At 28.4% G+C, this 14,480-nt stretch overlaps 1 protein-coding gene and 1 pseudogene across 1 annotated transcript; both read left to right on the forward strand.

Moving 5' to 3' along the window:
• The first annotated feature begins 156 nt into the window (after window positions 1–156).
• Window positions 157–3,109, forward strand: LOC132940141 (maltase 2-like; annotated as a pseudogene).
• Window positions 3,110–6,996: 3,887 nt separating this feature from the next.
• On the forward strand, window positions 6,997–14,398 carry LOC132940353 (maltase A3-like). Its single transcript, XM_061007899.1, has 11 exons — window positions 6,997–7,106; window positions 8,226–8,431; window positions 8,509–8,688; window positions 8,762–8,937; window positions 9,179–9,304; window positions 9,703–9,947; window positions 10,047–10,245; window positions 10,448–10,694; window positions 12,456–12,648; window positions 12,740–12,883; window positions 14,060–14,398. Exons 2-11 carry the CDS (start codon window positions 8,251–8,253, stop codon window positions 14,247–14,249), a joined length of 1,881 nt encoding a protein of 626 aa, XP_060863882.1. The 5' UTR covers window positions 6,997–7,106; window positions 8,226–8,250; the 3' UTR covers window positions 14,250–14,398.
• The last annotated feature ends 82 nt before the right edge of the window (window positions 14,399–14,480 follow it).

A 14,480-nucleotide genomic window follows, 5' to 3' on the forward strand; every position in this document is an offset into this window, starting at 1 on the left:
TACTGTCCAATACGATTATTTTATTGTTAGCCACTAACTTTTATAGTTTTTTACATTTTTTTTATGTTTTGAGTTGTTGAGACAGATAAAATATAAAAATCATTACTGAGTGTTATATTATGAAAATTGTATAATGTATATTAGATATTTGATACAATGGTGAATGGTGAATGGGCCACCAAATAAATCATAGATAGGTACACTCGTACAGTAACCTATGTTATATGTTGCAGGTATTATAGGTACACTGTTACGCGAGGAGTATTCCGTATATTATATACCTATTAATCAATTAAATTAATAATTAATAATGCAACAATCAACGATTTAACAATGTTATTTTGAGAATTCCAGAGTATAAGTATACCTATCAATCCTGACCTAATTTGTTCTAATATGTTAATAGTTAATACTGCTGAATCCTCTAATTTGATTTTGTAGCATATAATTTTATTGAGTGCATGGGTGTTTGCTCAATTCACGATAAAATAATTTTCTAATAGTTGCATAGTTTTTATTTTGAAACAAAAATGTTTTTTAGTCTTAGCTATTTAAATAGTTAATAGTGCCTTTTCTTACATGGTATGTATTATGTAACAAATATTAATTAAGTTCAATTTTGGATTGAACGTGGCCCGTGGGAATTATATAGGAGGTCATCAAATATCTGTAGTGCCAAACAAAGCAATATAGGCTAAATATTACGAACTAATAATTACATTAAACGGTCAGGCTATTGTATTAATTGTGCATTTATCATTTGCATGTTTCTTAAAAATCATATAGGTACCTAGATAAAAATTTCATAATTCTTGTCAAGTGCCATTAATCGGTCGCGGCGAAATGTCCTAGACCCCCTAACCATCAGTACGATAGGTGTCGGCAGCGCTCCCAGTGTTAATCTGTCTTCCCAATAATCAGAAAATCCACAAAATATTACGTTTTAAAATATTAGCTACCTTTATAATAATATAAATAATAAATAGTTGAAGTGTATAAAGTATTATGTAACATGTCATATAACGCACGCCATAACGCTGGTTTATAATCATGTTTACTCTACTTCACAACAAGCTTTTTTTTTATTACTCGAAAATTTAATTATTTTCAATACAATATATTGGTGATATCGTTGGTATTCGATATTTTGACGTTTTATCTATTTAATCTTGAACTAGTTTTAGAAATGAAGTAACGAATTAATTGTTATTTTTTAGTCAGATTAACAGCTTATTACATGTGATAGATTACTGTAAATATATATTTTTTAGACCTTAAATTAGTAACAAACATTATACCTAACCATTCAAGTTATAAATGTGAGTGGTTTACGAAATCAATTGAAAAAAAAGACAAATACGCAGATTATTATAAAAATAATTTACTTTATTAAATCTTGAATGAAAATTTTTTTTTACATAGTTGAGTGTATTTGGTGGTACTGGATGGACATGTAATACATGGAATAAAGAACGCCAACAATTTTATTTACATCAATTCAGTTCCAAACAACCTGACTTTAATATTATAAGAAATCCAAATGTTCAGAAAGACATTTTGTTAGTACTTAATTACAATATAACTAATAGGATGCGTACATACACATGAAGTTGTTTTACCCACTTACACACTCTTTTTTTATTTTATTTTTAACATTAATAATCCATATTAATTCGTTTTAAAGGTTTCAATGAAATAAAAAATGCCTAGTTATGCTTAACTTAACCTTTCAATACAAATTAATATAAACTAATAATGCCGAATCACAGAAGAAAATACCGACTGCAATTTTTACAAAAAATATCTCGACTTTGGAATATCCGATTCATTTAAAAATAGTGTTACCAACATTGGTTACAGAAATTTAAGAGACTTCTCTCTCTCTATATATATATATCCAACCACGTTAAACAATGTACATAGTGGTATATCCAAAATCCGTCACTGGTGGATTGACATCTCAGTAGAATTAGTTCATAAATCGAGGTTAGTACAATGTCGCCACTCGCCTATTTGCCCATGAACTAAGGTAAAATAAAACCAAGATACATATATAGTGTCAGGTTTTATGTGTTTTTTTCGGGACGTAGTATACAGATATTCATACACATTTTAAATTTAATATATAAGTATGGAAGTATATAAAGTATATAAAGTATACGGTCATCAACATCGTCTGTATTGAATGATAAGACTTTAAATAACTATTGAATATTAGTATATTATGATAATAACAGTTACATTTAAAAAAAACATATCAAAAATTAAGATGAATATAGGGCCTATTATACGACCTATTCAAAGAGGACACTAAAAAAAAAAAAAACAGTTGAAAAATGTTGAAAAATGTTAATGAAAAACATTAACTTGACGAAAAAGTTAAGACTAGTTTTAATTATTAAATATAATTTGTATTGTATTGAATGATTTTAAGGATTTATCAATGGGAAACCTTGGTTGCCAGTAAATCCAAATTATTATAAACTAAACGTTGAATCACAGGAAAAAATACCAAATAGCAACTACAATTTTTATAAAAATACGTCTCAACTTCGAAAAACCGATACATTAAAAAACGTCTGAATATTACTAAATCGATTTACATTTTGAAGAGGTAATTATAATTGGTTTACGGTAGGTGCTAAAAAAAAAAGTGATTTGTTATTTTTTAATACTAAACGATTGATATTTCTCAGGTCATTATTAGAACACGAATCATACATAGTTGTAACAAACTTTGGCAATGAAACTGAAACGGTCATCTTGTTTAATGTCATACGAGGTATCAAAGATGAATTATTCGTATGTTTAGGAAATGAAAATTCTGAATACAGCACCGGGTAATTCGATTTCTTAACTTAAAATATGTATAACGGATTAGCAGTTTTATATTTTAATAACTAATTTTTTCTGTGCTTTTGTTTTTAGAAGTAAAGCATCTACCGTTTCAACTGGGTATCCATTACAACTGCGACCACAGTCAGTAGTCGTATTAACAGATAAATATATTGAACCTGAATCGCCAAGTATTAGGTTGTCGTTTGAAAGCAGTTATTCGGTTATTTTACCTCTAGGATCAATCTTGTACGATCCCCAAGTTTCACTATGACTGTTGAAATCACCAACGATTATAAACGTGTTGGGGAGTTGTTGGATAATATGTTCTATATCATAGAGTGTAAATTCTTTTGATTTGGTATATATATATGTTGCAAACTGTTAAGGTTACAAGGGGGAGTGTTATAGAAAGCGCGATGGCTTCAAGATCAGTAAGAGGTGTGATTTATTCGGTGGGATAATTATGATCAACCAAAGTTGCAACTCCCCCACTGGATCTTATACAGGAATTACGGTTTTTTTGAAAACGTTGTAATTCTGTAGAACTGGGTTACTATTGGTATTAAAATTGTTTTCCTGTATACATATAATTGTAGGGTTGTGGTCTTTGATTATTAGTTGAAGTTCTTCTAGTTTGCTGTAGAACTTGTTTATGTTCCATTGGATAATGTTAACTATCATATTAATTATTTTTATTAACAAATAATTATTGAGCTGCTTAGGGTTGCAAAAAAGGGTTAGTTAACTTGAGGTTTTGATGATTGGAAGAGAAGATGGTCTAGTTTGGTGAGATGAACTTTAATGGTACGTTCAGTGACTTAAGGTTTTACTTGATCAATCAAGAGCATTAGGAATATGGTATCCGAATTGATTTCTTTACAGGTACTGTGGATATTTAAGTTTTTGATAGTGTAGTTTTCCAATACATATATGAATTATTGGATTAGAGAGATGGATGGGTTATTAGAGCTGGTTTGAGACCAGAGGTTATTTTTTCAACAGTCTTGGATGAGGAGTTAGAACATGATAAGTAGTGGAAATAATGCTTCAATTTTCAACTTAAGTTTCTTGTTCAATGACATAGTGAATCGAGTTGGTGTATTTGGGAGGTCAAAATCCCATATTCCCATTAGTGAGGAAGTGAAGAATTTCCCATTACCGGGAATTTTTACGCTAAATCGGTTTTCGACAAAATCGATTTTGGTTTTTGGTGTTACTCTAAAACAAGTGACCGTAGACATGAGCTGGTTTGAGACCAGAGGTTATTTTGTCGACAGTCTTGGGTGAGGAGTTAGATCTGAATCTATCTACTTTAGGTTTTTTTGTGACATTCCTGCTTCTGCTGATGTCGGCCTCGAGAGTTGATGAGCTTATCGGGGGTGGTGAGAATGGTGTTACTAGAGATGAGGCGTCAGAGGTTAGGTTAGTTGTGTAGTTAATTTGATGGTATGTGATGGTTCTCGGGTTTGTGATTCTTGTTTTGGGACCTAGGCTGAAGAATTTCGTTTGTTTGAAGATCTTCTGTGATCCCTTCCATTGTCTGAGGGGATGTGAATTAGTGGTTAGGACTTTTTAATGTGGGGGTATGTATAGCCGTTTCAGGGATGTCAATATTTGTCGGGGAGTGTGTGGAAGGTTCTTCCACATGAAGTTTTTCCATAGAGGGTTCTCCCATAGAAACGGGTTGTGGAAATCTGTTAGAGGTTAGAGGTACGGCTTCAATTTTCTTGCAGGTGTTAGAAGTGTGGCCGGTGAATTTGCATATAAAACATGTAATTCTGTCATCGGTAATGAAAACTCTGAATTCGGTCTGATTGTGAAGTAGGAGTAAGGATTCAGGGAAATTTGGTGCATCTTCGTGTTTGATAAATAACTGGCGGTGGAAGCTTAAGATGTGATCATATCCCTCAATGTTGATGCCGGCTTTGGGGTAGGAAATTTCTGACACGGGGGTAATATTGATTTTCTTAAGCGTGTCAAGTATAACATGGTTAGGGATAGAGGGACAGACATTGGCTATGACTATCCTTTTTAACGGATTTATGAGTCTGCGTATTTGTATTAAATTATCGTTAACTGTTAAAGTCTGAGTGGATTCTAAAAGGGAATCTAGTATTTGATAGCTCGAAAAAAAAATTCAATAACGATTATTCGAGATGCGGGAGACGTATACTATGTTTTTTGGTGATAATATTTTACCTAAGGCGAGAATATAGTCTCTTTGAGGTATACCATCTATTGAGTTAAAAACCAGTGCCTGTTCACCAGGGTAGAGATTTTTGTTCGATGTTGTTAATATGTATTTTTCTATTGTTGATATCACTGGTCGAAGAAGTCTCCGAAGGTGATGGTGCAGATGAAATCGAAGTAGATGTACAAGGGGTGGTGGTAGAGGTAGTATTGATAGAAATATTATTTGTACGTTGAGGTAAAGTGGATTGTGTATTAAATGCACTTATAAGTTTGGTGATCAGTGTTGAATTTGTTTTATTTGGGATTTTATTCGATATCGGTTTCTTAATGACTGACGGTACAGACGGTTTGCCCGTTTTATTAGCGTAGCTCATTATACAATGAGGTTGGTAGTTACTTAATACTATTATATTACCCGTATATGTGTGTACACAGTAGTGATGTGCTGTCGAGAGCTATAAAATAAGAATTCGTGATACGGTAAACACGTGCTACATGGTTGGCTGTCTAGACACGTACTGAATTTAAAAGATGTTCAACTTTATAGCTAAGGATTGCAAATTGAATACAAGGTTCCACGTAAATAGCTTATATATAAATTACTTTATTCACAATAATATCATCAAATAAACATAGTAATATCATATTCCTTCGCTAAGAATCGTTTTTCTTATACAATAATATTAAGTCATTTAATTCAAATTTAATACCATCCATAACAGTAACCCACTTGTAACCTACTGTACAGCAGAGCGACACCCACTTACCCACCTTTTTTTGGTAGCTATACCATAAATTATCATTTAATTTAAATTCAACACATTCATTACAATGGCATATTTAATGATAAGGTACTATCACTGGTGTTATAGACATATTAAGTATATAATAACTAATAAGTATAATAAATTAATACAATATAAACAAGTTTTACTTAAAACCAGTGTATGACAAAATCAATTTTGTTTTTTGGTGCAACTATCATAAACGAATAAATGTAAGTGCTTCTTTTATCAAATGTTTTCACTAGCATTTTCTGTACATTTAAAAATATTTCTAAACATTTTGAGCCAACTATAGACATAAGATATTTTCGATTTTTATTAGTGTTTATCACACACCCAATTCTAATGTCATTGTATTACATGAATGGTACATTGAATTTTAAACGTACAAAACTTTTACATACTCTTAAATCATAATAATTATTAGTAAGTTATTATATTTATAAATTTATAATACTATATTATTATGATATTATTATACAATTTTGTGACGTGTAATATAGCGTAAAAGTGTTGTTCAAACAACACCTTAAATATGCGTGGGTGGGTGGGTACTGATAGATGGGAAATAGTACTTTTTATCGGTAGGTATGTATAACAATATTATGAGTTGTAGTTCACGAAAAATGATTTGAGCATAACCAATTATGTTTTTATTCACGCCACTGTTACAGATATAATATTACACATTAATATTACACTCGCCTAAATGTTACGTATATAATTATAATATAACTTTATAAATGGTTGATACCCGGCGGGTTATTACCAACGTTTAGGTGCTGTGTACGTTTTCAACCCAATAAGTACAACGTATCGCAAAACGATATTACTATAATAGCAATGAGAAGTGAATACTACATATAGTCATAAACTCAAAATCATGACGAGTGTACAGTTATAATGTAGATATATTATTACTTTATGGCTGTGGTCTTATGGATTGATCAACCCACGTAATTCATAAATATTATCATATTATAGAATCAAAAAATATGTACTTAATAATAAAAATATTCATTAATTTTAAATGTTTAAAGTGTAAATGCACGCCTTACACAACCGGGCTGTAAAATAATATACTTAAGTACCTATTTGTGTTTATTGCTTTTATCATAATTATTGTGTGATTTGAGCCATAAATAGATATATTATCCTTTTTTATGATCAAACACATATCATTTTATTTAAATAAATGATGAACATTTAAGGCAATACAGTTATTGGAACATTGCTGCGTTGTACACACCTCAACGTCGCTCTTTTGTATTAGACTGTCTTATAAATGTTGTAAGTTTAAAATGTAATATAAGTAATATTATGGCTATTTAATCATTCTTGAATAATAGAAAAAAATTTTAATATGTTGTAGGTTAGGTTAACCTCGTTCCAAGGTTAGGTTAGTTCCAAAAAAAAAAAATAAAATCTTATTTTTGACGAATCTATTTAAATTTGTTTTATGTGTTAATCATTCAGTGAAAGTTAAAAGTAAAAATTAAAAAAAAATGTATTATAATATAACCATCGAGTCCATGATGAATACAGCAATACTTAATACTTTCAATTTTGTCTTACAATACTTAATTCCAGTGATTTCGTTTATAATAATGTACCTATTTCAGTTTATTTTATTACTATTAAGTGATTAATTCTAAAATATATCATCATTTTTTATGATCAAACAAATACAATTTATTTATATAAATAAATAATATTTTTCAGAAGTAGTATACTGCTTAAAAAAAAAATGACCTAAACAATTATTAATTTAATTTCATTACACTATCATTGTTATAATTGTATTGTTTAATTAATTATTTTATTGAACTGTCTTGAACCTGTTTTACGTTTAAAATTGAATATACATAATATTATAGCTGTTATTAGCAATTTAACCATTTAACGTATGATTTAGTACTAAAATCATATTTTTTGACAAATTTACATTATCAATAATTTTTAATTTTTTAACATGATTTGACAATACGAAAAAAAAATTTAATATTTTAATCTACAAATGACAAAAAAATATTAAAACTTAATAAACCTACAGCTTTTCCGTGAAAATTGGGTACACTCTATATATCAGTTACATACATAGTATTATAATTGTTTTTATTGAAATAAATTAAAATAGTATATATTCAATAAATAAATTATTGAAATAAATTATAGTAAAAAGATACAGATATTAATTTTTTGTATGAATTTCCTATTTTAATTGTAAATATTGATAGCAATATAAATTGTAACTTTATTTATGTATAAAACTACCTAATCAAATGCATGTGAATTGATTTAATTTTATAGTTCATATAATATTATTAAGCAACTACAATTCCATTATTTCTAAATAAAAACCCGATTTTTTTTGGATACAAAATAATAACACAATATTTCCTATTTTAGGTACTTTATTATATTTTAAAACAATATGGGGACATTTGATGTATTCTTGTTTATGGTGATAGCATATACATGCTCCACCGTAAACGGGAATGTATATTTCCATGCTAAAAATCGAAATAATGAGTGGTGGTCGAACACAATAACATATCAAGTGTATCCAAGATCATTTAAAGACAGTGACAATGATGGTATTGGTGATTTAAAAGGTACCTATATCGATTTGTTATTATATATTTATATATAAATATTTTTTATAATCATTTATTTTACACAAAATGTTCAGGTATTACCCAGAAACTAGATCATTTCGTTGATCTCGGTATTGAGACTTTATGGATTGGTCCGCTTTTCAAATCACCTATGGATGATATGGGATATGATGTTGAAGACTTTTATGTGATAGATCCTATGTTTGGAACAATGGCTGATTTTGATGAACTAGTTTTAGAAATGAAGAAACGAGGTAATTATTATTTATTAGTCAGATTAACAGCATATCACATGTGATAGATTACTGTAAATCTATATATTTTTAGATCTTAAATTAGTAACAGACTTCATACCTAATCATTCAAGTTATAAATGTGAGTGGTTTAAGAAATCAATTGAAAGAGAAGACAAATACGCAGATTATTACGTTTGGCGTAACGCATCAAACCAAGATGAAGTTTTAAAAAATTCAACAATAAAACCAAAACCTCCAAATAATTGGGTAAATAACATTTATGAACTTTAAAATTCCTAATATTTAAATATTAAATAATATTGTAATTTTAAAAGCATTTTATCAAATGTTAATTAAATGAAAAGGATAGAAATTTACAAAATGGTAATAACTTAGTTTTACCAACCTCATCATGTAAAATAGTTGTTATTGATATTTTTTATAAGAATTTTTAAATTAAAAATAATTTACTTTATTAAATCTTGAATGCAAATCGATTTTTACATAGTTGAGTGTATTTGGTGGTACTGGCTGGACATGGAATAAAGAACGACAACAATTTTATTTCCATCAATTCAGTTCAAAACAACCCGACTTTAATATAAGAAATCCAAATGTTCATAAAGAAATTTTGGTAAGTAATTAAAATATAATTAATAGGATGCTACACACACATGAATTTGTTTTGCTTTATTGACATGCAAAATAAATAAAGTAAAATAAATAAATAATAATAAGTAATAACCTACTTGGTTTTCGTTCATAATTTTCAGTATAGTTTTTTTTAATCATTCAAAAATTTAATTATTTTCAACCCAATATATTGGTGATTTTGTTGGTATTCGATATTTTGATGTTTTATCTATTTATAACTTGCTTGAAAATTAAAATATCAAAAACTTGACTGCACTATCTTGAAATTTGCTATTTATAACGAAGCGTAAAGTTAGTATGTTAGTGTTTCTATAATAAAAACAACGAGTTTTATTCTATATTATATCAGTGTACATTTATTGTGCAATTTTATTAAAGGATATATTTGCATTTTGGATGGATAGAGGTGTTATTGGATTCCGAATTGACGCTACTAAACATTTATATGAAAGTGATACATTTCTTGATGAACCATGTCTAAGGAGCGACTTCGAATGTACAATAAACTTTGATAGTTTAGATCATATTTATACAACAGATCAACCTGAAACTATTGAAATTGTTAAGGAATGGAGAGAATTCATCGATAATTATTTGAGAAATAAAAATATCCCATTCTCTAGGTAAATCATATTTGGTGAATGTAATTTTAAAAGTAGCAACTTATATTTAATTTACTGAAATTCACAATATTATATTAATTCATTTTTATATTTGAACAGTTATTTAGGCACTGAATCCTACTCATCGATAGCTATATTAATGCAATACTACGGCAATTCAACGAAACCTGGGGCTAATGTACCATTTAACCTTAGATTAATAAGAAATGTGGATAAAAGTAATATAATTGAATCCATAGACAAAATTGTTAAAGATTGGCTAGATAATATGCCTGAAAATCAGGTGGCTAATTGGGCGGTAAGTACTCTAAAATATAAAACTTTAAAAAAAATACTAAATGTGACGTTTAAAATGAAATATGATAAAGGTACAGACATTCATAAATATTCTTATTGTATTAAATACCATAAAATATTACTTCAATACATTTATTTACACGTTTGTAAATATTTTTCAATTATTCAAAGACATATAATTGTATATCATACATTTTTTTAAGATGGAAAATCATGACAACCCAAGAACACCAACCGAATATAGTCCTGAAATGGCGCCACTCTTTACAGCTTTGAAATTATCACTCCCTGGTATAGAAATTACATACTATGGTAGCGAAATTGGCATGGAAAATACTTATGTGAGACCAGACCAATCACAAGATCCTAATAATGCGGGAGGTAAAAATTCCGGTCGATCCAGAGATAGTGAAAGGTGTCCAATGCAATGGGATAGTTCAATAAACGCAGGTACAATATAATTACACATGAACATTTTGCATACATATTCTTTGAGTCTCGGAGAGTATTTATAGCGTGGTTCTTCAACCTATATTGGTTGCTATAAGGTGGTGCAGTTGGTGGCTCACACAGGAATTCAGTTTTGGATCGTGAAAATCGAATATGTTTTTTCTCTTATAGTATTATCGTTGGTTACATAAATCAAAGAGACTTTTATATTATAATCTTTAAGATATTATTATATTAAAATATAAAGAATATAAAAATATAGGTATGTTGTTGCATATAATCATATAAGTATTGATATGTATACTCAAAAACAACTCAACCGATATTGACTAAATTCACTGAGATTGTTCTTAGATATTTTATTAATATGTAAAAAGTAGTTTTAACCACGTTTAAAAATATACCAAGTGATTTATTCAATTACAGTGGCGGAACGAAATTGTGAAGGTTTTAAAGCATAATATTGTACATATATTTTAAACATTTTTACCACCGCCTTCATTGAAACAAAATAAGCGGCAGGGGCCATTAATATTTATTAATTATGATATTTGAGTTGACATTGTACGATTATGCCTTCACCCAATCATTTCAGACATGAAGCAATTGCTTTAAATAATCCTATGTTCTGCTGCCACATTGGACCAATCCGGCATAGGCCTATCACAGTAGAATTAGTTCCCAAACGTTATACACCGACGCCGAGCCGATTTGGCTGTTATGGAGGTACTTACACTAAAACTGAGACAAATCTTTATAGGGCCATAACTTATGAATTCTTTTCTCCCAGATGAAGTTGGGTTGTACGCAGCAAATCATAGACATTTTAAATTTGAATATACAAGTATGGAGAAATTATAAAATATACGGTTATCAATTTAATCCATCTCGAATGATAAGGTCTTAAATGTATAATTTTATAATCTAAAAATGCACAAGCTATATTTGTATTTTATTTTTAAACATTAATAAGCCATGTTAATTCGTTTTAAAGGTTTCAATGAAAAAAAAAATGCCTAGTTATGCTTAACCTAACCTTTCAATACAAATTAATATAAACTAATAATGCCGCATCACAGAATATAATAGCGACTGCAATTTTTACAAAAAATATCTCGACTTTGGAATACCCGATACATTTAAAAATAGTGTTACCAACATTGGTTACAGAAATTAATGAAACTTCTCTCTCTCTATATATATATATATATATATATATTTATCTCCAACCACGTTATACAATGTACATAGTGGTATATCCAAAATCCGTCACTGGTGGATTGACATCTCAGTAGAATTAGTTCATAAATCGAGGTTAGTACAACGTCGCCACTCACCTATTTTCCCATGAACTAAAGTGCAATAAAACCAAGATACACATATAGTGTCAGGTTTTATGTGTGTTTTTTTCCGGACGTAGTATACAGATATTCATACACATTTTAAATTTAATATATAAGAATGGAATTATATAAAGTATATAAAGTATACGGTCATCAAAATCATCTGTATTGAATGATAAGACTTTAAATAACTATTGAAAATTATTATATTAGGATGATAACGGATTCATTTCAAAAAAACATAATATTATAAACTAAAATGAATATAGATAGGTCCTATTATATGATCTATTCAAAGAGGATACTAAAAAAAAAACAACTGTTGAAAAATGTTTACGAAAAACATTTAACTTAACGAAAAAGTTAAGACTAGTTTTAATTATTAAATATAATTTGTATTGTATTAAATGATTTTAAGGATTTACCAAAGGGAAACCTTGGTTGCCAGTAAATCCAAATTATTATAAACTAAACGTCGAATCACAGAAAAAAATACCAACTAGCAACTATAATTTTTACAAAAAAATGTCTCAACTTCGGAAAACCGATACATTAAAATATGGTGATCTTCAAACGTATAATATTACTAAATCGATATATATTTTAAAAAGGTAATCAAAATTTTAATTAACTAATTATTTTTTGAATTAATATTACACATTGTTCCTTTCTGTTAGTTATTCTAAATCGTTTCATTTTCAGGTCATTATTGGAACGTGAATCGTACATAGTTGTAATGAATTTTGGAAGTGAAACAGAAATCGTCATATTGTCCAATATCATGAAGAGCCCAAAAGAAGAACTTTACGTATACTTAGGAAGTGAAAATTCTGCATATATTACCGGGTAATTAGAATTTACAAATGTTTTGCTATTAGTAATGACTAATGACTCGTTACAATAAATTAATTTACAGTTTTATTTTAAATTCTGAGCGGAGCGTGTACTTTTTTAATGTCTTCTTACATGATATGTAGCCAAAATAATGTTTCGGTTTTATACTTCAGTATCTTTTCCATTCGGGAGTTTTCCAAAATCGATATTGGTTTTTAACTAACTCTAAAAAACTGTCTCAAATACTTGAATTTTCACTGAATGTTTACATTAGAATTTTATAACATTTTGATTCATGTTTAGCTATTTATAGGCATATTAAAATTCGTAAATTAACAACCATTTTCTTATTTCGTTGTTATTCATAAACTAATAACCGTAGGTTCTTGAAATATACACCAAATATTTATTTTATCATTTCATATTCTCGTTATAATTTTTAAAACATTTTGACTCTTTTTGAGCTGTTTATGGACATTTCCAATTTTTTAGTATTTTTAAAATGTCAAAACATTTTTATTTGTTGGTCAAAAAGCTTGTCAATTTAATACAAGGCATCTGATATATTATTACAACTGGAGTTGATAAATATTAAAAAGATACATTGGCACGATGTTCTTATAAGCATTTAAAGTTCAAATGTTGACAAAATTCATCAAAATCTCGAAAATTTGTAAATTATTTTGTAGATAAAAATGTTAAAATTATTCATTGCTAGAAGGATTAAAAATGTGAAACGAGGTTCCACGTCAGTAGATAATTTTGTAACCAAAAATTTAAAAAATATATGAACATAGTTTTCTCATAGTTTTATTTTAAGATAAAATTTGATCAAAATTAGGTCATATTAAATTACCAAGAATAATGATTTTAGTTATTTTGTCGTACCTAATTTATAAATATTTTCGTGGGTACTTGAAACATTCTGAAGTATATTATTATATACAAATATTATTAATTCAACTTACCGACTTCCGTATTAATGATAACAATATAAATATAATATAATATAATATCGTAGGCTGACAAACGAACTCCGCCCAGAATCGTTTTTCGTATGCAATGATAGTATATCTTTGAATTCAGATTTAACACCATCCATTACAATTAACCACTTGTTAGCTACTGTGAAGCAGAGTGACACCCACTTACCCTCTTTTTTAAATTTATTGTAATTTTTGTTTTTAGAAATATTGTATCAACTGTTCCTTCAACTGGTAATCCATTGAAACTACGACCACAATCTGTAGTCGTATTAACAGATAAATATATTGCACCCGAAACACCAAAAATTAATATTCAAAATGCGGGCACACAAATCGGTTCCACGTTATTTAGTTTACTCAGTGTTCTTTTACTTTTAAGATATTTCTTATGAATTTATCTTTCATAAATCATGATAGTACATTCGTACAATAATTAGTTATAACTGATTTTAGTTTAAATTTTAGACACCAATAACTTTGTTGTAATTTTTTTTGTTTGGCATGTGTTATTTAATAAAATTCTAAGTTATGAACCAATGAAGACTTATCAAGTTATTTAATTAGCAGTTAATTAAAACTTGATAAAATACTGTGACACCTATCTATTGGAGTTAGTTAACTTA

This window comes from Metopolophium dirhodum, chromosome 3 (genome assembly GCF_019925205.1).
Source record: "Metopolophium dirhodum isolate CAU chromosome 3, ASM1992520v1, whole genome shotgun sequence".
Classification (NCBI taxonomy): Eukaryota; Metazoa; Arthropoda; class Insecta; order Hemiptera; family Aphididae; genus Metopolophium; species Metopolophium dirhodum.

Excerpts from the sequence above, each read along its gene's own strand:
- LOC132940353 (XM_061007899.1), top strand. The coding sequence starts at position 8,251 with ATGGGGACATTTGATGTATTCTTGTTTATGGTGATAGCATATACATGC. Across the intron at positions 8,432-8,508 it reads TGGTATTGGTGATTTAAAAG|GTATTACCCAGAAACTAGAT; the intron begins GTACCTATATCG and ends CAAAATGTTCAG. Across the intron at positions 12,884-14,059 it reads AATTCTGCATATATTACCGG|AAATATTGTATCAACTGTTC; the intron begins GTAATTAGAATT and ends TTTTGTTTTTAG.